At 36.4% G+C, this 22,798-nt stretch overlaps 1 protein-coding gene across 1 annotated transcript; it reads right to left on the bottom strand.

The window, feature by feature from the left end:
- Positions 1-4,186: 4,186 nt before the first annotated feature.
- On the bottom strand, positions 4,187-22,542 carry LOC113238357 (dopamine D2-like receptor). Its single transcript, XM_026475198.1, has 8 exons — positions 22,525-22,542; positions 21,343-21,452; positions 20,002-20,254; positions 18,581-18,771; positions 15,173-15,280; positions 14,046-14,243; positions 12,852-13,066; positions 4,187-4,404 (listed from the first exon to the last, which is right to left on the bottom strand). Exons 1-8 carry the CDS (start codon positions 22,540-22,542, stop codon positions 4,187-4,189), a joined length of 1,311 nt encoding a protein of 436 aa, XP_026330983.1.
- Positions 22,543-22,798: the final 256 nt, after the last annotated feature.

Genomic DNA, 22,798 nt, shown 5'->3' with positions numbered 1-22,798 from the left:
GAATACAGATTGTTTCATCCGACAGTCGCTTGTTTTTACATTGTGGCGTCATTATAGAAATTGGTTGTCTATATCACCATGGATTTAACTCGTGAAAATCTTCGTAGTGTGATTTTCTACGACTTTAAATGTAATTTAATACCTCAGCGGAGCTTTACTCGGCTTTAAACTGCATTTGGCAATGAAGCACCATGCAAGACGACTATTTGTAGCTGGTTTGCAGAATTCAAACGCGGTCGTGTAAATCTCAGTAACGAATTTCGTGATGGTCGCCCGTCCACTGCTGTGAACAACATGAACATCGATGCTGTGCGCCATATGATCAAAACAGACAGGCATGTGACATACCATGAGATTCGGTCATCTTTAGGCTTAGGCATGAGTCAAATACAATCAATACTATACAAACGTTTGGGTGTGAAAAAACTGTGCTCTTGGTGGGTCCCACACAATTTGACTGAGGCTCAAAAAACGGATCGCGTCGCTTGGTGCAATGCCATGCTTACCAGATTCAACGAAGGGGCGTCAAATTTGGTGTGGGACATAGTAACAGGTGACGAAAGATAGATTTATAGTTACGATCCCAAAACAAAGCAGCAATCGAGCGTGTGGGTCTTTCGAGATGAGCCGAAACCAACCAAAGTGGCGCGCTTGTAAAGTGCGTCTAAGTGGCTTATTGCTTCTTTTTTTAATAAAACTGGACACGTGGCTACTGTTGCTTTGGAGAATCGTTGTACCGTGAATAGTGATTGGTACTCAACCATATGTTTGCCGGAATTTATTGACAAACTCCGTAAAAGTAAACTTCGTATCATTTTGCACCACGATAATGCCAGTTCTCACACGGCCAAACAGACAAATGAATTTTTGAATGTGAACAACGTTAACCTTATGAGCCATCACGCGTACTATCCTGGCCTGGTACCTTGTGACTTCAAAAATTAAGAACCAGTTACGCGGTCAACGATTTTCATCACCTGAAGAGGCTGTCGAAGAGTATGAAAAATATGTTTCAGAGATTTTCACGGAGGAGCGACATAAATGTTTTCAAAATTGGTTCATTCGTATAAAGAAGTGCATTAACGCTAACGGAGAATATTTTGAGAAACAATAAATTCATTTCTGACTATTGATAGTATTTTTTTTATATTCATTCCGAAAACTTATAGTGCGCCGCACGTATTTATTGTTCTGTGTTCTTCACTCTCATTACATGGACATCAAGCTTTTTTTGACCAGCTTATTGCAATTTCTAGTAGAAAGGTACGTATGGTGATACCCTACTTTTATGCGTTCTTAACAATTACAGGTTTCGGCAGAATATTCGTGAGAGCAATGTACTTCATAGTCATAGCTAAGGGCGCTTACAAATTGGACGCTTGAAGAAACGCTGCAGTGGCGCGCTTCAGTATTTTTTTTGAGCTTCAGTAATTGTAACTGCAAAAGTGGTGCGGGCGTGTCACAACAGCAACGCTGCAACTGTTTCTAAAATATTGTACGAAAATTAGCAAAAGTAAGCAGCGTCTAATTAGAAGGCACCCTAAGTCATAGATTAATTTGATATTTTGTTCAAACTGTTCATTACGTCATTACAACATTAATTATGTTAAATAAATTAATTTAGTTTTTCAATTATTTTAGAAAATTATCAAAATAAAAACGATCACAACCTGTGAAAAGAACTAAAATATTTTTTACCTTTTTCATAACCTAAATGGACTTCTAATGCGCTCTATAAGACAAAAAATGAATTGCGATCTTAATTTAACTACCTAAGCTCTTAACTACAATTATAACTACTTTACATTAGGCTACAATAATAAGGTCATAATTGTAGATATATACATAAGATCATACTATAATATTACGTTATTCTTTGTACAACATTTGATTATTACATTTGACTACTATAACAATAAATTTACATATTTTTTATTAAATTTTGATATGCTATCATTCTACGACTAGAAGTTATTAATAGTTTCTTGATGATATCACATAACTATATAAACATACAACACTTCTTTTCTTATTTGGTCGTCTGATAGATCTCTAAAAGGACTACTTCATGGTGAAAACAAGAAGTTAGTAGAATTTAATCGGAAGCATTATTGTTCCAAAATTAAAATATCTTTATAAAAATGCGTGATTTGTCCAGTTAAATCAAGAACTCAAGCTCTTGTTTGGTTTTAGCTAAAAGTATTAAGAGAGTATAAAAAATAAGTAGTATATAATTCCATACAAATAAAGCAATGGAGTTAGTATGTGTGCACGCACACCGATCGCCGTGTCCGGACGCACACATTGGCATAAATCACGTGTGGCACTCGAGTTGCACTAGAGGTGGGCGTTTAAACGAAAAGCACTTAAAAACTCTGCTTTTTAAAAAAAGCGCTTAAGCACGCTTTTCATTTTATGCGTAAGCGTTATTTTTAAACCTGAAGTCTATGCGCTTAAACGACTTTTTAAGCATCAAACTAAAAAGCGTTTAGGTGAAAAGCGCTTTTACAAGCACGCTTTTTAAACGTACGTTTTAAATTAACGTTTAAAAATATAAATAGCTTTTCCCATCTTTAAGTTGCAGTGCGGGTTGCACACGCCGTTAATTATAGAATTAATGCATGCGGTCAGTGTTTGATGACATCAATTAACTAATAGACGCGTTACTGGTCGATTGAACGAGATATTTATAATATGACGGCGTGTCGAGAGAATGGGCTCGGTGGCACCGATTGCTATGACGATTTCCCTCGGATTGTAACGTTATTGATTTCTAAACGAAAATGATTCGATTTAAATCAAATTATTTCTAAACGCATGTTGAGGTAACACCGGACACTGGAAGAAAGGCTCAGCTGTCACTGGCGCAAGAAGGGTCGTTCTTGACAACGTTAGCGCGGTTCGCACGCATTCCACGTGTCCGGAACGTCTATTGTTTATCCAAATTAATCTCCATTATTTCGTAATGTTTATAATTATAATTAGATCTAACTATTAAATTGAGGCTCAAGCTACGTTACACCGTTTTTATTTTTTGATACGCCTCGCTCAAGATACGAATTAACGCAATATTTGGACGACACGAATACTGACCCACCTTTGCTTATTTATAGAAACATATTTGATTTCCATTTCATAACCATGGTCTCGCAAGTAAGATGCGCAATGCTGGTATAAAAATATCAATATGAATTACTGCGTTTGTCAAATATTATTTCAATATTTTATGAGAATACTGTGATATACCTTAATTTTTTAATTACAGAATTCACATATTTGGCTGGACACGTCGAAAATGCAGTGTTAATCATTGTTTGGCGGTATTAAAACGTCACTTGAATATTATTTACGTACGTTCTATGGAAATTAAATTGAGCAAACAAATAGTGGTGTCACGTACATTCGATATTATTCATGGGGCGGATATAATTATTGAATTGTTGAGTTAAAATCTGTTATTACCACTTTGTCATAACTTCTGTTGACACATCGCACCTCCGGCGAAACTGTGGCTATACATAACATTTGAAAAAAATTACAGAAAACAAGATGATAGTTTTATTTTTTTGTTTGTAAAGCTACAGAGTATATTTAAAGAGTTCTTCAAATGCGTCTGCTTGCGGAAGGCTCGCTTGTTTCGCTGTCACTCGAACAAACGAAGACTTGAGCGTGAATGACGCTCTGTATACGATTTTAATGCCCTATAAGTTCGGACACTTTTTAGCGCGGACCCGACGTCCATATAATTGTAAGTCAATGAGTTAAGCCAACATTATACCGTTGTTGGTGCGGTATTTTAACATTGATTCTCGATTTCACTAATCGGGTCCATCACTATTTCATGAAGTTTGACATCTGTCATTGTCATGTGGGAAAATTTTAAAGCGTATGGTTGATTTAAATTTTGATCAGAAACAAAATAAAAGTAAGAAGCTAAGTAAAATATTATTGTGTAATTTGTGGGAGGTACCGGCCTTGTTAATGGCGTCGTCCGCCATGTTTTTTATATTATTTTTACAAAACCACCGTACACAGTCATTTTTACTTGACATTGGCGAAATCATCGATTATTTCGATGCGGCCATAACATTTAAAAGAAGAAGAAGATTTAAATTTTAGGGCAAATCACACATTATAAAGAAGAAGGTGAGATCTACTGGGTGAAGACGACCAAATAATTCAAAGGCTAGGTGCCGCACTTCAATATCTTACGGAATGCCTTTCTGAACTCAGGGTTGAAGATTGTATAGATGACAGGGTTCAGAAACGAGTTGATGTAGCCCAGCCAGGTGGTGAGGATGAAAGCTGTGACTCCTGGTGAGTATTCTTGGAGGTCCAGCTTGCCACAGATTGCGTCGAACACATTTATTGTGAAGAACGGTGTCCAACAGAAAAGGAAGACTCCTGCGGGTAGAAAAAAATAATATTAATCAGGCAAATGCCTTCAAGTTACTTACCTATTATCGGTGTTTTGTAGAAAGGGCGTAAACGACATTTTGTGGATTTTTTACGGGATCATGTTTTAGGCACTACTTAATAAAATTGAATGTTAAATCAGGACGTAAATATTTTAAAACAGTCGTTAAAACCTGACATCCTCCCCCGAAAAATCTACGATATGTTGCTTACGCCTTTACTACAAAACACCGACATTATGTGCAGATGTGGCAAGATTTGGCAAACAAATTCTAAATTGAGATTAATACATTTCTTTCTTTAGTTATCACACAAAAAGATTAAAAGTCATAACAATAAAAATAATATAATTTAATTATAACACAGAAATACGTGTATTTCAAAGAAGAATGAATAAGTAAATTACTTATGAGCCTGTACTATGAGCACTTGAGTTACGAAATTAAGGCTGCCTTTCCACCAGAGATGTGCGACGTAGCGTGGCGGTGTGCGAGGAAAAATCCACCAATAGGATTACTTCGTTTTCCTATCCTCGCTTAGAACAGCTCCGGTGGAAAAGGGTTAGCGGACCTAAGTGTTTGTACCTACATACAAAATAGCGAGAGATGTGAGCGAGGAATGTGTGTGTGGGATGCGGGCGAGGAAAGTGTGTAAAATTGACACTGAAACGTCGCCACCGCTCACCCCACCTCACCGCCTCGCTATGTCGCACATCTCTGGTGGAAAGGCAGCCTAACACCAGAACACCCAGGCCAGAAAAACTCACATCAATCACAGGGCGTCGTCTCCTGTAATGACAATCGTCTCTGTCATTTTGAAAAAAGGAAGATAAATTTAATAAAATAAATTTAACTTATGTTTGTCGGAATCGATGTCATTTAATCATTGTAAGAATGGCTGGTTTCTGTGTTGAACTTAGCTTCTCGTGAATTATAGTGATGGGATACTGCACAGTTACTTATTCTCGGTCTCAATTTACGTCTAAAAGCGGTTACACACGATAACTTCTAGCAGCGATACTGCGATTTAGAAGAGAGTAGAAATAATTTCTTACTACGCCACAACACAAAAGTACACAGTAAGAAAGATAAAAAAATGTAAATTAAAATGAAATACAAAAAGTAAAAAAAATCATAGTAATAGGTAATAACAACAAAGCAAACATTAAATATTCAACACAATTAGCATAAATTTGACAAGTGCGTAAATAAACCAAAATAAATAACGTAAATATTTATGTAACGTAGCATGTTGTGTTCTTGGGGCGTTTTCTTTTACATGTATAGAATACTTAAATAATTAATTGGATAGGTAGGTACATACAGTGATAAGTGTGCGTAATGGAGTGTCCAAAATTTACAACATATAAAATATTAACGTTGTGTCGATGCAAACGCACGTTCTCATCGCGATTAGCCGTCGATGCCGTCGCTTATGTTGAATCATTAAGAGCTCTCATGCCAAAAAAGTTTTGACGTTGTCTCCGCCCAAATTTGTGCAACAAATATATGCCTGAAGTTCGCGTGACATGCGACAGGAGATGTTGAATTTTGCGCATTAAAAGTACCAAATTCGTTTTAGCGGAATAACTCTAAAACTAAAGGGATTAAATAAAATCAGTAGTGACAGTTCTCGATCATGCATAAATATAATTTATTATCTAATTTTTGTCGTAATAACCTGTAGCATTTCGAGGATGAATCGAAAAAATGTGAAAACTAGAGGTCATTTCGTGATTTTTATCTATCGAGGAAACTTTATTGTTCTATGTTTCTGATTAGTGTCTATGCTTGAATATATCGTGTAGTTACTCATACAATATTTTATTTTCAACTTTAAAGTGGATATACCCTTCTAAAATCAAATCGAAGATTAGGAATTTTTGCTCTGCTCCCTCTTAAAAACGTTAATCGCGCGTGATCGTGTACCAGGATTGCGCGCGGAAAAGTCTGCACGTGCAATCCCGCGCGATTGCTCGTGATAATTTTTATTACAATGGAAGATCGTCCGTGTAAAAGACAATTATAAAACGCACGATTCATGAGTGCAATCGCGATGTCTTTCCCTTTTCCTTCCAACATCTTTACACGCGCTCTCAATCGCACACGATAGCTGTATCACGCGCGAAAGAGTGCTTTGCCCTCTATTGGATCGCTGCAGATACTCAACGTAAAGTAGCAAATGTTGTCCGTTGCCGGTGTCGGTTGATAATGCTAGTGTCGCTTCGTGTTTAAGCCATAGTCTGCGACATTGGCCCTTTGCGGGAGCTAAACATTGTTCCAAGGCTTGTGAACCGTCTTCGACATGTAGGTTTCACCACGTTGTTTTCCTCCATCGTTAGTTTATCATCATAATGTATGTACATAATTACTAAGAAGTTTATGGCGCTGTGAAATTTATAACTACATAATATTAGTAATTCACAGGGGATAGACGCTCATGCATCATCTCACAAAACCTCAAATGAAACGGTACGAGAAGCGTGTTAAGACAGTGCAAAGCGTGAATTTTATTTTGATTTACTGTGAGACACAGTGCGCACCGCCGCCGGCACTACCAGCAGATGTTGAACGCGTAGCTGTATATTAAATTTATTTAATGTGACACAAACAAATCAGAGCAATCGGAATCTCCTAGATGCTGCCAATAGTAGTCAGTAGAGCATAAAATTAAGTCTTACTACTAAAGAATTAAACCCCAAAACGACAAGAAACTCAGCAACGTGTTCTGGATTTTCTTCAGAACCTGATCCCCGATTTAGAAGTCTTCGGTATATTAACCGATTCGTTCGATTGGATATTGTTCTCGAATCGAAGGGCGCTTTCCGAGGTTTTCAGAACATTCTGAATTAAACGTTCGGTCCGGATTCGGATACGATATCGTTGTCCATCAGCGTTTACGAAGTCGGTGAAATAGATTATATCCGCTCACGCGATTCATGCGTCTCTGGAAGCATACCACACCTAGAGGTGCCGGTGATGATTTTATACCGATTTATCGGATATCGAAGTTATAACAGGTAAAAGAACTAATACTAATTGCTATTTCGGTAACTACTCTAGCAAACCATAAAGTTTTTAATGCCTGGGTCTGTCATTTAAAAAAAATAAACAACTTCAAAAATACGTCACGACAATCGTGTGTGTTATTGTTTGGGCTGGTGATGTCGGTGTTTATTTATTAAAAACATACCTTAAGTTGCGTTTTTTAAGTTTACCCTGAATATAAATGCTTATAAACTATACTTTAAGGAGTAATTTCATGGTAAACATTAGAACCACTCAAACGGAATATTATCATATTTACCCAAGTACACCAAAAATTTCATTAGTGCTTTTTAAGTGCAGGATTTGCGGTGTATTGTGATTTGCGGTACTGCATTTTATTTGAGATGTTTTTGTTGTAGTACGGAGGGTATTTATTTAGCAATGCAGAATAATAATTTTTATTTTTAAAAACTTGTATTTAAACTGAATCCTTTTCTAATTTGCGAAACCAAATAGCCGCCATTTTGCGGTAGGATGAGCGCATCGCGTGAGCGGATAAGAAAAATGAAACTCCTTTTACGTACACTTTTAAGACTTGAATGGCCTAAAATATAGGAATGCATTAGTCTTACATTAAAATAAGTTAATAAAATTGCACAAAATCCAGATTTTATTTAAAATACTAAGAGATTTCCATATTACATTCTTGCTTTGTAAACAATAGGACGTTCGGTAAGTTTCATTCGATAACTGTGTTCTGAATAACGTTTGTAACCTTTGCCTGTTCAGAAGTTCGAGTAATCATACGGGTGTGACGTCATTGCGATTCGGTTTCGAATACGACAGTTTGACGTTCGATTCGGGTGCTGTGAATTAAAATGAAAAGAAATCGGTCAACAACTGAGTTATCGTAAGGTTCTGAATTGACCCTGTGCTCAATTTACAGTCACGAGATTCGATCCGTCCACCACTCAAAAGAGAAACATCTATTCTCCCAATTAACTATCACCGCTATGAGACTTTTATAGGTATAAAAATAATATATCCCACGCTTCTAAAAGCCCTGTATTACTTTTACATAATATAAAGGCGCACGTACGAAGCCAAAGTTGCCTTATTAACTCGTTATTAAAATGATAGCGTGTAACACAGTCTTAATTTTACGTGGCTTCAGCAAACTTCGTCCGGGGCGGTATGAGAGAGATGTTTACGAAGCTATCAACGCTTGATGACGGCGAAAATTGAATGACATTGGTATATTATACTTTAATTTTCACGATGACCAGCACCAGGTCTCATTGTGTTGACCCATTGACTAATCCATGGGTAATTTCATTAACCTGTTGCATGACATAAGGCAAATGTCCATAATAGAATGTCTTGATGGAAATAATTAGACATCAATAGGTGATTTTAAAGTTTTATTGAATAGATATTCAATTATTTTTTGTGAAATTACTCCACTAGTTTGTTGTAATCATTATATTTTTATTGAATGGATATTCAATAAAAATTTAAAATACAGTGAATAGCGACATCTCTCGCTAGGATTAGTAGCTGTAAAGGTACTAACTGGGTGATAAATCTTTCATAGATTTCTCATAGATGGCGCTACGACTAAAAAGTCGTTGAAAAACCAAATACAAAGACACGACGCAAGCACATAGAAAAATTCGCTGGGTCCGTTGGTTCGTTCCGTGGCTTAGTTGGTATAGCGTCTGGCACGGTATGCAAGAAGACGTCGGTTCGAATCCGACCGGATAGAAAGAATTTTTTCTGAGTGTTCGATCTTTGTATTAATGATTACATCAATAGGTGATCTTAGAAAAGCGTATGTTCTAAATATCATAAACGGTAATGTCGATTGCTTTAACTTATTGGGTGATATTGATTTCGTTTAATGTAAGGACAACGGCACACCAGACTACACATTTTTGTTCGAAAATCGCCTCCAGTGCAACGGAACAAGATAATGTGTCAATGTGTAGCTTGTTGTGCTGGCGTTTGTACCTACGCGTTTTATGAAACACTGTCACCCTCTTGCAGTTCTCTTAGCGAGGGCTAATTATAGACAAAATAGTTTTCTATGTAGAATTACCAAGAGCTTGGATAGTGTGCTGAGCAATCATGACCTGGATTTTGATAATATTCAATTGTAATGTTGAACGCTAAAGTAAAAACTCATGGACATTCTATTCAATTTAATTGAATAACTTGTGATTTTTGGCGCAGGTGTTGGGTTTCTACTTTTATGTAAGTGCATGTTTTTAATGGTGGCACTTCACCCGGATATGCGTATTTGATATTCTTGGCAAACAATCACTATGTGTAGGTAGCATGTGGGACAAAGTATTTGCCTTGTTTGCCTATTCGACAAATACAGCAAACACCAAATTCGCGTTACCGCGAGCTGGTAGGCTTTTCGACGCATGAGCGTCGCAAAACCGAATAGGCAAATACACACTCACACATATTACGATTGCTTATTTATAATTATTCCATGAATATTTTTGATATTACTATGTAATTTAACTCTTATTCTAGATTTTATTAGATTCAGTCAACTTTTACTAAAGAAATATAGTGTTATTTGTTAAAATTATAAATGGAAAAGCGCCCAGGTTTTAACCCGGCGCAAAATCAAGGGCAAAAACTATTTACAATTAAATATTTTGTTCAAATTAAATGATAATATTAATAATGGATTTGCTTAAAAATCATATTGATATCATCAAGCAGCCTAGAGGCTCCATCCATCTTCGTATATAGTTCTCCCCCATGTTTCCGCATTTATGTCGTTCCCGTGTCACATGCATCCAGTTGCGGCCCCCGAAAATTTTAATGTTGTAAAAGTTGCGGACGACTTCTGCCGCGCGTGTTGGCCCATGGTCGCCACTCCATAATCCTCCTTGTCCACCAATCTGGATCCGTCCTAGCTATGTGTCATTGTCTCAATTTTGCATACAACGTCCACGTCTTTGGTTATCCAATCCTATGGTTATCCGATCGAGCAATGTCATTCCTAACATTGCTCTTTCCATTGCCCACTACTTCGCCTGAGTCGTTGTTTCCGTGTCATAGGTAAAGTAGCAGGACACACTGGTTTAAGACCTTAGTCTTTAGCCTTTGCTGTATTATTGATATAAAATACAAAATGTCGTTAGACCTTTGCACTTCAATCGTTATTCATAAAAAAGCGAATCGTAATGTGCATCCCTTGATGAGAATCCTCTTTTTCGTCCAAAAAGATTTTTTATGTCGAAATTTGTAATAAGTATGGAATTATATCGAATTCCGTAATCTCCGTTTTTGCTTACGATTTTGGACAGAAATGAGTTAACCTCGGTTTTGGGTAAAAAGTAGATCAAAACCTGGTTAATTTGGTTATAACCGCCTATCTCTGGTCTAAATTGTGTTTTTTTTAACTTTTTTTGGTTTCACTTAAGTGGTTTTGATGTGTATGTTGGGTTTACATATGAGTGTTTGTAGCAATTAGAATATTTGTAAAGGTACTGATTATTAGGCCCAACAAGTAATATTGTACACAGACGTTAGTAAACCTAATAAATAAATAAATAAATGTATCTAGTCAAACGTGTTATAATAATTTATTTTCTATATAGTTTTAAATGGAAATTTCGTTTGTATTACTTGTGCCTTCCATGAAAAGCTTTCCATTTTCTAGTCGCTTCCCCGAACATTGTTTAATCGGAGATCGGTGTGTGTCGAATGGAGGTAACTGGAAACCACAGTGCCTTCATCTGCGTATGACATGGTCGATTTCATGTAAATTATATGTAAATAAAATATCCACTGCTATCAAAAATAGATAGTCGATAGCAAAAAGTGTCAATATTTACGCAGCGCCTTATACAAACATCACTTTTATATTCAGGCTATAAGGAATAATACACAATTGTGGAAAAACTGCCGAATAGGAAGGATGTTCTGTTCATAGTTGAGAAAAGTTAAATGGCTCTCGTGAGGACCAATTTTCGTTTCATGACAGATAGGCTGTTTTAAGACGTGTAGAAATGTACTTGGATGGATGGAAACACAAAAAGAAACCTATCCACTAGATACTTACGACTTTCTTGTGTTTTTTTTGTGAACGTTCTTGAGAGTGATTGATGTATTAAGAGATTGATAGATATGATTGAAGAAAGAAATCTAAGGCTTTCATTAAAATGAGTAACTTACAACACAAGTACTATTCTAAAGATTAAAATAAAAAAAAATGTACCTATTTATACACAAGACAAGGAAGTTCTCAAGAGTTCACTAGGGACACTATCAAGAAGACTTAGATCTGGGGGTCAATTCATAACCTTACAATAATTCAGTTATTGATTGATTCGATTTGATATCGTGCGATTTCGTTTTTATTCACAACAACCGAATCGAACGTCAAACTGTCCTATTCGAAACCGAACCGAAATGACGTCACACCCATCAAAAATGTTAAAAATGTATATAAAAAGACTTTCATTTTTTTTCTAATCTATTTCACCGATTAACTCCGCAAATGCTGTTGGGTAACGATATCGTATCCGAATCCAAATTTGAACGTTTAACCGAATAGCTCGGACAGTGCCCTTAGATTCGAGAACGATATCCAACAGAACGATTCGGTTAAAATATCGAAAAGTTCTGAATCGGGTTCCTGAACCAATTTTGAATGGTTGACTGACTAAATTCAGAAATCGAAAACGAAACTATTTACAACCGAATCGAGCAACCTGTGACCGGACACAACAAGGCCGTAATCGTATTAAATAAAGCTAAGTGTACAAAAAAGATTAAAGACTGCGTTTCTGATATTAAATTTTCACCTATAATTATTTACAAAATATACTTTTCGGAATGACTTGGACTATGAAGCAAAATTTGTCATGGAAGACTTGTTCGCTTTTTCTATTATACCCCTTCATTCTTTAGTATTTTATTATTTACTCCTATTGTTTGAGAAAATCCGTAAATATAACTTAATTTCATCCAAAATGTCGCTTCAGTGATTCTTCCTTTTCTCTGTCAAATTATATATACAGGGTGACAAGTTGAACGAGATAAATATTTAAAGAGGCGAATGTGTAGCTGATACCCATACCGAATATATAAAAAACAACACGGAAGAATTTTTTAAGGAAAATACTGCCTCTAACATTTTGTAATATTCTGCGCAAGCTTTGAATGAAGGGAAAATTGATAATAATAGTACTCTTTAAGCACGAAGGCTTGACACGCGGGAGTTCAATTTTCTACCACTCAGCTGTTCTGTTTCATAGAGTAGCCCAAATAAAGAGTGTGTTAGTATTTATAAAACGGCACGAAACTTTTTCTTATATTTAGAGGCGATTACTTACTTAGGCAGTACTCGTTTGCCTCTTTAAATATTTATCTCGTTTAACCAGTCACATGAGAAGATGCTTTAACGGTAGCAGTACTCACCTAAAACTATAGCCAACGTCTTAGTAGCCTTTCTTTCCTTCTTCGCTGAAGACTTTTCCCGTTTCTTCTTACTTGCTTTGTTGGCTTTGTAAATTGTGAAGCGAGCGGTAGCAGTGCTGGCCTTTCTTTCTTTCTTTGTTGTCGAACCATCGTGCAGGTCGAAGGTACTAGATTTAATGTCTTCTGAATCTTGATGGACGGCCAGTGATACGTTTCTGATAAATCAAAATTTAACATTTTAAATTACAATAGTATGTAAATAAGGTTTATAATACTGTTGTCATTTCTTATGCTATAAAGTAACGCTTGCCACAAGTCATGCTCGGTGGCAAGCGACACGCCTATCACCCTGAGACATAAAAGTCCCATGTGACTTACAGTGACCTACAGTGATAGTCCATGCACACAGCGTATTTTATACGCGCCGACGACGCACGCTTCACGAATGCAAGTTTTCGGCGCCGTAGAGGCTCAAAACGCAGATTGTTGCGTTTGTGTTGATTCAAACGCGCTTAGAACGTGATACAGACGCGCTCAACAATTTCATGTTGAAGACAACTTTTGTTGTGTTTTTTTACCCATTTCACACTTCGTGTTTAGTGCAGTGCATGCAAAATAAGCACCCAATAACAAATAGTAATAATTTAATAGAGTTACTAAATGATTTCTCTTAAATCTATTTTAGGATATGTTTAAAAATACGCATTGTGGGTGCTTTTATGTTTTTTTAGTCGCTTCACTTCAAACAAAACTAAAACTGGAAATATCTCTTATAAGAATGTGCGATATATACGCGCAACTACAGCGCGTCTGCAGCGAGTATACGCGCAAATGACGCGCGTTTATGGCGCCACCGAATTTGTGAACATGTGCAAAGGTATACTCGCGTTAAAGCGCGTCATCTGCGCGTGTTCGGAGCTCTATTGCAATACGACCTTGTTTTTACACAAAAATAAAACGACGACTTCCAACTGAACATTGTAGTAGTCGATATTCGTCGCTATATTGACGTGAATGCCACGATATGGATAATGTTCCTCTTTGGCGCACTCGTCTCTCCAATCATAACGCACGTCTGGTTTGAATTGAAAAATTTCTTTACTGTCACGTTCTTCTTTTATCTGAATTGATACGCGAATAAGCGTTGGTTTATTAATGTTTCCGATTACCAGAAGTGCCGATCTAAGTACTTACCTCGTATCCTTTCCATTCTTCTTCCACTTCTCATTATCACACGCCATATTTTTTAATACAGTGGCGTCTTTTACTACTGGAGACCCTGGAGGAGACACGTGTTCCCGTGCGGTATCTTCCAGGTTGGAAGGTGCGTACCCTGAGTCATTGTTCCCGTTTGGATCTGGGACGGAAGACTTTGCTTTTTTTTGCTGTGAGCTGAAATCGTTTACCAATCTTGATTAATCCGTACATAATTGTGATTACCTACGTTATTCAAATTCTGTTGAACGAAAGAGTTTTGTGTGTTTATACTATCAATTGAATATTCGCACTTACGTTTAGATTTTTTTAACTGATTATGCCAAGAGGCATTTAGTATTTAAATCGAAAGTGAAAAATAAATGGTGCCGTTATCCATGCGATGTTTTTAGTACTATCTTTTTAATATGTAATTGTATTCAAGTCTGAGAGTGAATAGGCATAACTTAGATGTGTATGCTACATCGTCGACCAGTGCCTCTATCATGAGATTACAGTGGCAATTATCGCTTGCGACCGCGTAAAATGTGTGAATTCAAAATGTTTTTCCTTTTTGTGACCGCTAGAGGCGCTGTATAATTTGCCATACAAAATTGTGAAGTAATTTATGAAGGCGTTAGCGACAACTGTCACAGTAAACTCGCGGTATAGACACTGGCGGTTAGATAATGGTCAAATGCGCAGTTTAAAAAAATACTGAAAAGCTGTTGATTGAAAAAAAGTCCGTCGATCTCTCTCCAATGCCGATTAAAGAGAGTATGTGTTTAAAAATGAGAGAAAATGCGTAGATGTCTATGTTATAGCGTTATTCGTTTGTATCAATTATGATACAAATGAATAATTAATAAGAAAATTATTACTTATTAAATAATAACATGGCAGACAACCATACCAATTAACTGGTCCCAAATTCCTTTACTATGAGTACAATAACAACGGAATTTGATCTGGGAAACTACTCAGAACATCTAGTCAAGAACCAATTTAGAAAATTTAATTTGCCAAATTGGTCCCATCGGTCACCATCGATCACCGAAGTCGTTCTTTAAAAACAACACTTCTAATTTTGAGTTTACAATAAGTCGCTGCCATATTCCAAACCTCACCTGTCGTTTTCCTCAGTGACAGTGGCTAGCATGAACTCCGTGGACTTGTCGTTTGGTATCACATGACAATCATCGATGTCTGTGTCCAGGTTCATTGACTTATCATAACTGAAAACAACATCACTAAATTATTTACCAAAGAGACAAAAGGCGTATTTCAAAACAATACTCCAAATCTAAAAGACTATAACCTCAAAAAGGGAAAAAAAACATAATAATGATGCCGTTTGATGCCGTAATTAAGATACAGCTAATTCTTTATAACTTAACATAGGCTGCTACAGGTCTCGATAAAGACCGACTTTTCATCATAATAACGCATTTAACTTCTATTAGCAGATAACATCCAACGAGGAATCCCCTTTATGGCGTCATGTAATAATTTGTAACGAGACGATTGGGAACATAGCATTCGTAATGATTCAGTATAACTTTAGATCCATTTATAAGTTGTTTGAACATGTAATTTGAGCAACGAAGAAAGTCGAAAATTAATAAGCTCAAGAGTTTTAAAAATGTGTAAATAAAATAACTTTATGAACTAGCCATACATGTTTGCTTATATAATTTTAGATGTTACACAGTCCCCGCGACTTCGAAACCCTAAACTACTTTCGACGTACTTTGCAATTTACTTCGACATTTAGTGAAGAGCAGTAGCATGTCTGTGTTACCACAAGTAACACGATCTTCTTTTACTAATCTCGAGGTTGAAGTACGAGGATAATTTTAGCTATTACTCAGTTCCGAATGCCCTGGAAAACATAATCTATTTTCGATGTACCTTGCAACGTATTTTACGTAGTTTACTTCGACATTTAATGCGGAGTAATGGTATCAATATGTTACTACAAGTGCTGCAATTTTCAATTACTAATATAATTTTAGATGTTACACAATTCTTGATGCTTTGGAAAACTTAAACTACTTTATATGTACTTTGAAATTTACCTCGATATTTACCGTGTCGGGGTACCGACACGTTACTTAAAGTCGAGGACGAAGCGCAAGTATAACTTTAACTATTAGACAGTTCTTGGTGGTCTAGAAAACCCAAACTACTTTCGACGTAATTTACAATTTACTTCGTGAGTTCGGGAAGTTGTTTTTCTCTTTTCCGATGTCGTCGTAATCAGGTACAAAAACATCTGTAATATTTTAGGCAACAAATACCGAGATTTAACCATCGAGTTTTGTAATTCCCAGCCTAAAATGAAAATTTAAAGCAAGTTTCGTAACGTAATTAGCAAAATCAGCGAGGGAAGCGTTCGAGCGCTATGTTAGCTGTCTTTCAGAACAAGAGAAATGTCCATTATACTAAATTCAGATTTAGTAGTTAATTTATGCAGCCATTAATTTTCGTGAGGTATATACTTTATTAATGATAGCACCTGTTACAATTTACAATGTGCAAGAGAATTGCTTTATAAAACTGTGAGTTCCACTGGTGATGTTAATTAAAACGTTTTTGTATTTTTTCTGGGACACACGGGACAACATTTTTATGATTTTATATTTTCTGTAAGTTCCTTCTGCTGCAATTGTCATTACAATAATATTTATACGGCTACCGACTATGTACCATGAACCGCTCATATCACGAAATGCTTTGCTTCCTCCTTCCTAACGGAGCCACCACACTTATCGACATGGCATCTAACTTCCTTCTCGCTGTTATTCGAGAACGTATCATAATAATATTATTATTGATAATATCACTACTTTCATTTATTTCCAAAATTAAATGGAAGTATTAAAGATTTACTTAAATCAGTCACTGATATTAATTCTCTACCAAGACATAAATACAAAAAAGCTTACACTATTTGGAAACTGTTTAAAAATTTTTCTATGATAATATGAATCTTGTGGTAGGAAATGTGTAGGAGATCACCAGATTTATATTTTATTTTATGGTTTATTATTCTGTTTTGCGTCGTCGAAATAATGGCAATTACAAAAATGTTTCCGGTGAAGGCGTTTCATTCACAAGTGTTGTTTTCACTAAATTACACCTTTAACTGATATTTCTTTAATTTTTCAAAATTTGGTGCCATTATGATAAATAAGAAGCTTTTATGATCGATGCTAAATCAAGACCAGAATGTTCCAGATTTATAGAATATATAATAATAATAATAACGCGCACAGACTGATAGCCCCGCACTAGGGAAACCCTGTATCTCGGGTGCCATGGACACACACATAGACAACCACAAATTACACGCCGACATTTATTTCTCTCGTGAGTTTTCACGAGAGAAATAAATGTCGGCCATATAAATATTCGTCCTGATACGGGATTCAAACTCGGGACCTCTTAATGTGGCAGTCCAGTAACCGTTCAGCCACGGAGGCAGTTAAGTTAAGAATTCTTAGCTTTAAGCCAGTTACATAGAACAAGTGAATAATTATGCCATCTAGTGCTTGGTAACGGAACTCCTAAACCAAACAGTTCAATAGGTTTTAATAGAATTGGATTTAGTGTAATCAGTTTCGACGTTAGTAATAGTAAACCTGACTGGATTCAAATAAGTTTTTTTTTCCCAAAAAAATTATTTTTTTTCGTTGGATAATTATAATATCTATATATGTATATCAAACGAAAGACATTAATGCCATTTGATACCATTTCTGCTTTTGGCGATGAAGCACTATGCAAGACGGCTTTTTAAAGCTGTTTACAATCCATTCCAATTCCAACGCGGTCGTGTGAATCTCAGTGATGAATTTCGTGATGGTCGCCCATCGAAAGTGGCGCAAAGAGGCACTTTAGCCTCTAAGTGGATGATTGCTTCTTTTTTAATAAAACTGGACACGTGGCTACTGTTGCTTTGGATAATCATTATACCGTGAATAGTGATTTGTACACGACCTTTTGTTTGCCGGAATTTATTGACAAACTCCGTAAAAATAACCGTAAACATCGTATCATCTTGCATCACGATAATGCCAGTTCTCACACTGCCAAACAGACAAATCAATTTTTGAAGGTGAACAACGTTGACCTTATGAGCCACCACGCGTACAGTTCCGACCTGGTACCTTTTGACTTTTATTTATTTCCAAAAATTACGAACCAGTTACGCGGTCAACGATTTTCATCACCTGAAGAGGCTGTCGAAAAGTATGAAAAGTATGTGTCAGAGATTGTCACGGAGGAGTGGCATAAAAGTTTTCAAAATTGGTTCATTCGTGTGAAAAAGTGCATTAACGCTAATGGAGAATATTTTGAGAAACAATAAATTCATTTCTGACCATTTATAGTATTTTTTCTTATTCATTCCGGAAACTTATGGTGCGCCACAAGTATTATTATTATTGTTGTAAAATGTATGAGTTGTTTATTCAAGGAAAAAATTATTTCTATTTCTAAGTACTGAATAATGTTAGTAGCATAGTTATTACCTATCTTCATGATCGTCTTCATTGCTCCCCGAGCCCGTGTTAGTAGGCCGGTCGTCGTGCAACACGGTTTCAGCCAGTTGCCGCGTCTGCGCTACGTTTTCTATTACCACTGCCGTCGTCATTCCCGTCGGGTGGTCAGACATAGGTGGCTTCTTCGCTGCTCCGTGTTTCTTTGCTCTGATTCTTAACGCCTGCAAATCATCGATTTATGAAGAATATGTAAATAATGGGTAGAAAGAACGTATACAAAATTGCTATCAATTTTAGATTCGACAGACTAAAATCTACACCATTCATTTAAATCAATACATCCACCGACTAAAGCACGTAAGTCAAATTCATTTACTTCAACTCAAATTGTAACGGCGACGTCTTTTTCAATTTTATGGTTTTATTAACGTCTTCGTCTTTTGTTTGTTTATTCCTCTGGCCTATCGCACATAATAACTAACAATATTAATTAAAAAAAAATGCCTTATATTATACGATTTAATTTCAAAGTGTGACAACACTGTCACTTTGAAATTAATGGTATACGAATGACATACATGTAGCCCAGTTTTTGAGACAAAATATAATGTAATATATGTTTTGGGATGATCTATGAATGATTGAATTGTTATTTATTGCAAATAAAATTATAGTTAAAATACATAATAGCTTAAGTATAATAATAGTTGTAAGTCAATGTGCAGGCAATCTTAGGACAGACATTTGAGATATGCAAAAGTGGTGCAACCAAAGTACACTAAATAATAAGTAATAATAAAAATACATACATACGTAGGTAGATACACACATACATAAAATAATAGAAATACATACATAACAATAAATAAATAACAATATTGAATGCTTATATATTTTTAAAGGAAAAAGAAAAATTAAGTATAAATATAGAAAATAAATTAAAGGATAGTAGACGACAGATGAAAAATTTAGGAATTGAGGAAGTGATCCTTGACACGTTGCTTAAAGGAATCAAGAGAGTCATCGAATTGATTTAGGGAAAGAATTCCACAATCTGGTCGCAGAAACGGTAAATAAATTGGAATAAAAGTTAGAGGTATGATATGTTAAGTTTGAGAGTATCAGAGGAGTGAAGGGGGCGGCAGAGTGTAGAAGAGTGGAAAGTAAAGCGATCTTTAAGATAAGAAAGCGTAAAGGGATAGAATAGCATTGAGTAAAGAAGGAAAAGGATAATATATATAAATACTGTGTTAGTTGCCATGTGCATTATGTGCTTAAGCCTGTCGACCTTAGAATTATATTTTAAAGTTTTAATGTCTGTATATCACTAAAGCAATAAATTCAATTTTATTATTGGTACTGAATTAAATTTAATATTTTCTCAAAAAAAAAATTAAATAGGTAATAAGTTAACCAAAAACCTAATAAACAAAGAAGTGAATGTTACTCACTCTAAAAATATTATAGTAGAGAAACATCATCATAATACAGGGGATATAAAAGGAGCCAAGTGACGAATAGATGACGTAATTCTGACTATTGAAGAGGCACTCGTCGTTTTGCCTGTCCGGCGTGTCGTTGAGACCAAGAACGATGGGAGCTCCAATGGCGGCCGATATTAGCCATACCAGGACTATCGTGAACCATACTCGGCAATTGTTCTTGTGTTTCGCATATTTTATAGGTTGAGTTACTGCTATGTACCTGTGAAATACACACCAATTTTTTTTACAATCCTCCATTAAAAAGGCAAATTTAGAATTAATACGTAAGGGCACGTTCCCATTATGTTGTGACCACAGATAGTCTTGCAGTTTAAAGTGTTGTTCACGACTTTTTTGACGTTACGACGACAGTCAGTCAAGACAATGGAAAGAGCTACAACACCAGTCGTCTGACGATAAATAAAACATCACGATAAAAACGTAACAACAGATCCGATGATCGCAGCTACTATTGTCGTCACGTTTTTATTTATCGTTGTCTGCACGTGTTTTGCTCCCTACTCTCCCCTCTCGTCCCCCGTGCCCTCGGCTGAGCACCAAACTATTTTGTCGTGCAAACGACAAGGCGGCTGCCGTGATCCGATAAATTGTCGTCGCGATACAATGGAAATAGCTAGACACGACAGTCGTAATAAAACGACCACGACACATAAAAGCGACAGCCGTCCAAGGATAAGTAAAACGTTACAGTACAAATCGTTGGGACACCGAGGTCATCTAGAAATGATGAATTATGGAGTAGGATCTTCCACACGGTTTTGTTATAAAGGTGTATGCTAAAACTCTAAAATTGATGACTCTTGAGAAGTTACAAAGAAACATCTAAATATTAGCGTTGATTAAGAAAGTTTGAGTAGGGAAACGCATATTTAACGTAGAGTCTCAAGGAAACTTTATGGACTTGTACGGTATTACAAACTTATCTCTCTGCATAAACACTTGCAGCATGTCTCATATGAGAATATTGAATAATGTTGTAAAGTTTTGGTCGTAAGGAAAAAAGCAACAAAACAGGTATTATAAAATCCTAATACGACTTTTTTACTTCTGTGTTATCTGATTTGGAAATTGACTATTGTTTTTTTGGAAAATTTACCGTGTTAGTGTTTATTTGGTGCATATCATGATGTTTTACAACTTTAATTGGCTCTGAATCTCTTGAAGTTAAAAAATATACTTTGCCTATCCCGGTCTTTGAATATAACTAACAACTCATTCGTTTTCAACGCAGTAGTGTTACTTGATTTCAGTCTTTGTACATTTATAGTTAACGTGGTTTTAACTCACCTATCAATAGATATAGCTACTAAGTTGAATATGCTGGAGGTCGAAGAGGTGACGTCCATCGCGATGTAGATGTCGCACGTGAACGCCGGAAGACCCCATGACCGATTTACCTGTAAACAACGAGATTTGAGGTTACAACTTTTACTTTTAAATATGCAGAATAAATTAGATTAATAATAAGCCTCCGAGACTTAGATGTTTTTTTTATAACCTATTCTGTCCCATTGCTAGGCAAAGGTCTCCCCCAAAATCCTCCACTGCTCCCTGTCTTTGGCGATGTTCCACCACTCCCTCTCAAACCCATCAAGATCATCCCGCCAAGGCCTTCTCGGCCGTACCCGCGTTCGCCTTCCATCCTCAGCCACCCAAGGAGTGACGAGACGTTCGTCCACTTCTCGGGTTCCATCCGGCTAATATGGCCCGCCCAATCCTATTTGAGCCTAGCTGTTTTGCTCCCCACATCAGTAATGCCAGTCATCAGCTGCAGCATTGTATTGCGTACTCAGTTAATACGTTTAAAGCCCAGAATAATGCGTCCCATCGCCCTCTGGCATCTGGGATCTTGAGTTTAGACTTCTGGAAGTCGGTCGGCGACCATGTCTGTATGCAGCATAAATTTATTTTAATAATAATAAGCCTCAGAGATTTAGATCTCTAAATAAATGCAATAAGCGCCATCGCGAGAAACTAGAATAGCTTTGATAAAGTACAGCTTGTCAATATAAAACAAATTAGTTGCAAAAATAGCTATTTGGTACACGTGGCGACATCTGGTGTACCAAAAGGTAAATACCCAACCACGCCATCTTGTATCGCGATTAGTAGTCTTCTTGATTTATTGGTCCTTGGTAATAATAATGTGCAAGACAACCACGTACTTATTACCCGCTCTCAAGCTAGGAAGTTCCCTGTACCCAGCGGAACGGTATTCACTCTGGGGCACATCCCATAACAACCAGAGCAGAAACAATTTAGAAAAAGTCATTGGCCAAATTGATTCTTGGTAAAGCCCGGGACCTCCGCATCCAGCGCCCAAAGTGTAAACCGATAGAAAGAAAGAAAGAAAGGGAATTTATTCAGTACAATAATTACAAAAGCAGCTTAATAAAATACGTTCGTGCCCCAACCGATTTTCAGTCGAACATAAACTACGAGACTCAAAAAACGCGACTCACAACTCACAAGTCTGGCTTCACCCATAGTTCAGGTATATTTAGAGAAGATTTAAGGTAAGTTAGTTTAAAAAGTCATGGGCATGAACAAGCACTGGCTCAACATAAATGCTGCTGATGTCCACTAACCTAATATTCCCTCAGGGCCCTATTAAAAGAGATCTATGGTTATAATTTAGTGGTGTAAAGCTCAAATAAGACTATACGAGGGGCGGATGAAAAATCTCTTTTGACTATTTATAGTACGTACGTAGTAGGACGTATACGTTGTTTATTCTTTTTTC

This window comes from Hyposmocoma kahamanoa, unplaced genomic scaffold (assembly GCF_003589595.1).
Source record: "Hyposmocoma kahamanoa isolate Upper Pololo Valley unplaced genomic scaffold, ASM358959v1 95, whole genome shotgun sequence".
Taxonomy (NCBI): Eukaryota; Metazoa; Arthropoda; class Insecta; order Lepidoptera; family Cosmopterigidae; genus Hyposmocoma; species Hyposmocoma kahamanoa.
This window is presented reverse-complemented; position numbering and strand designations above follow the sequence as displayed.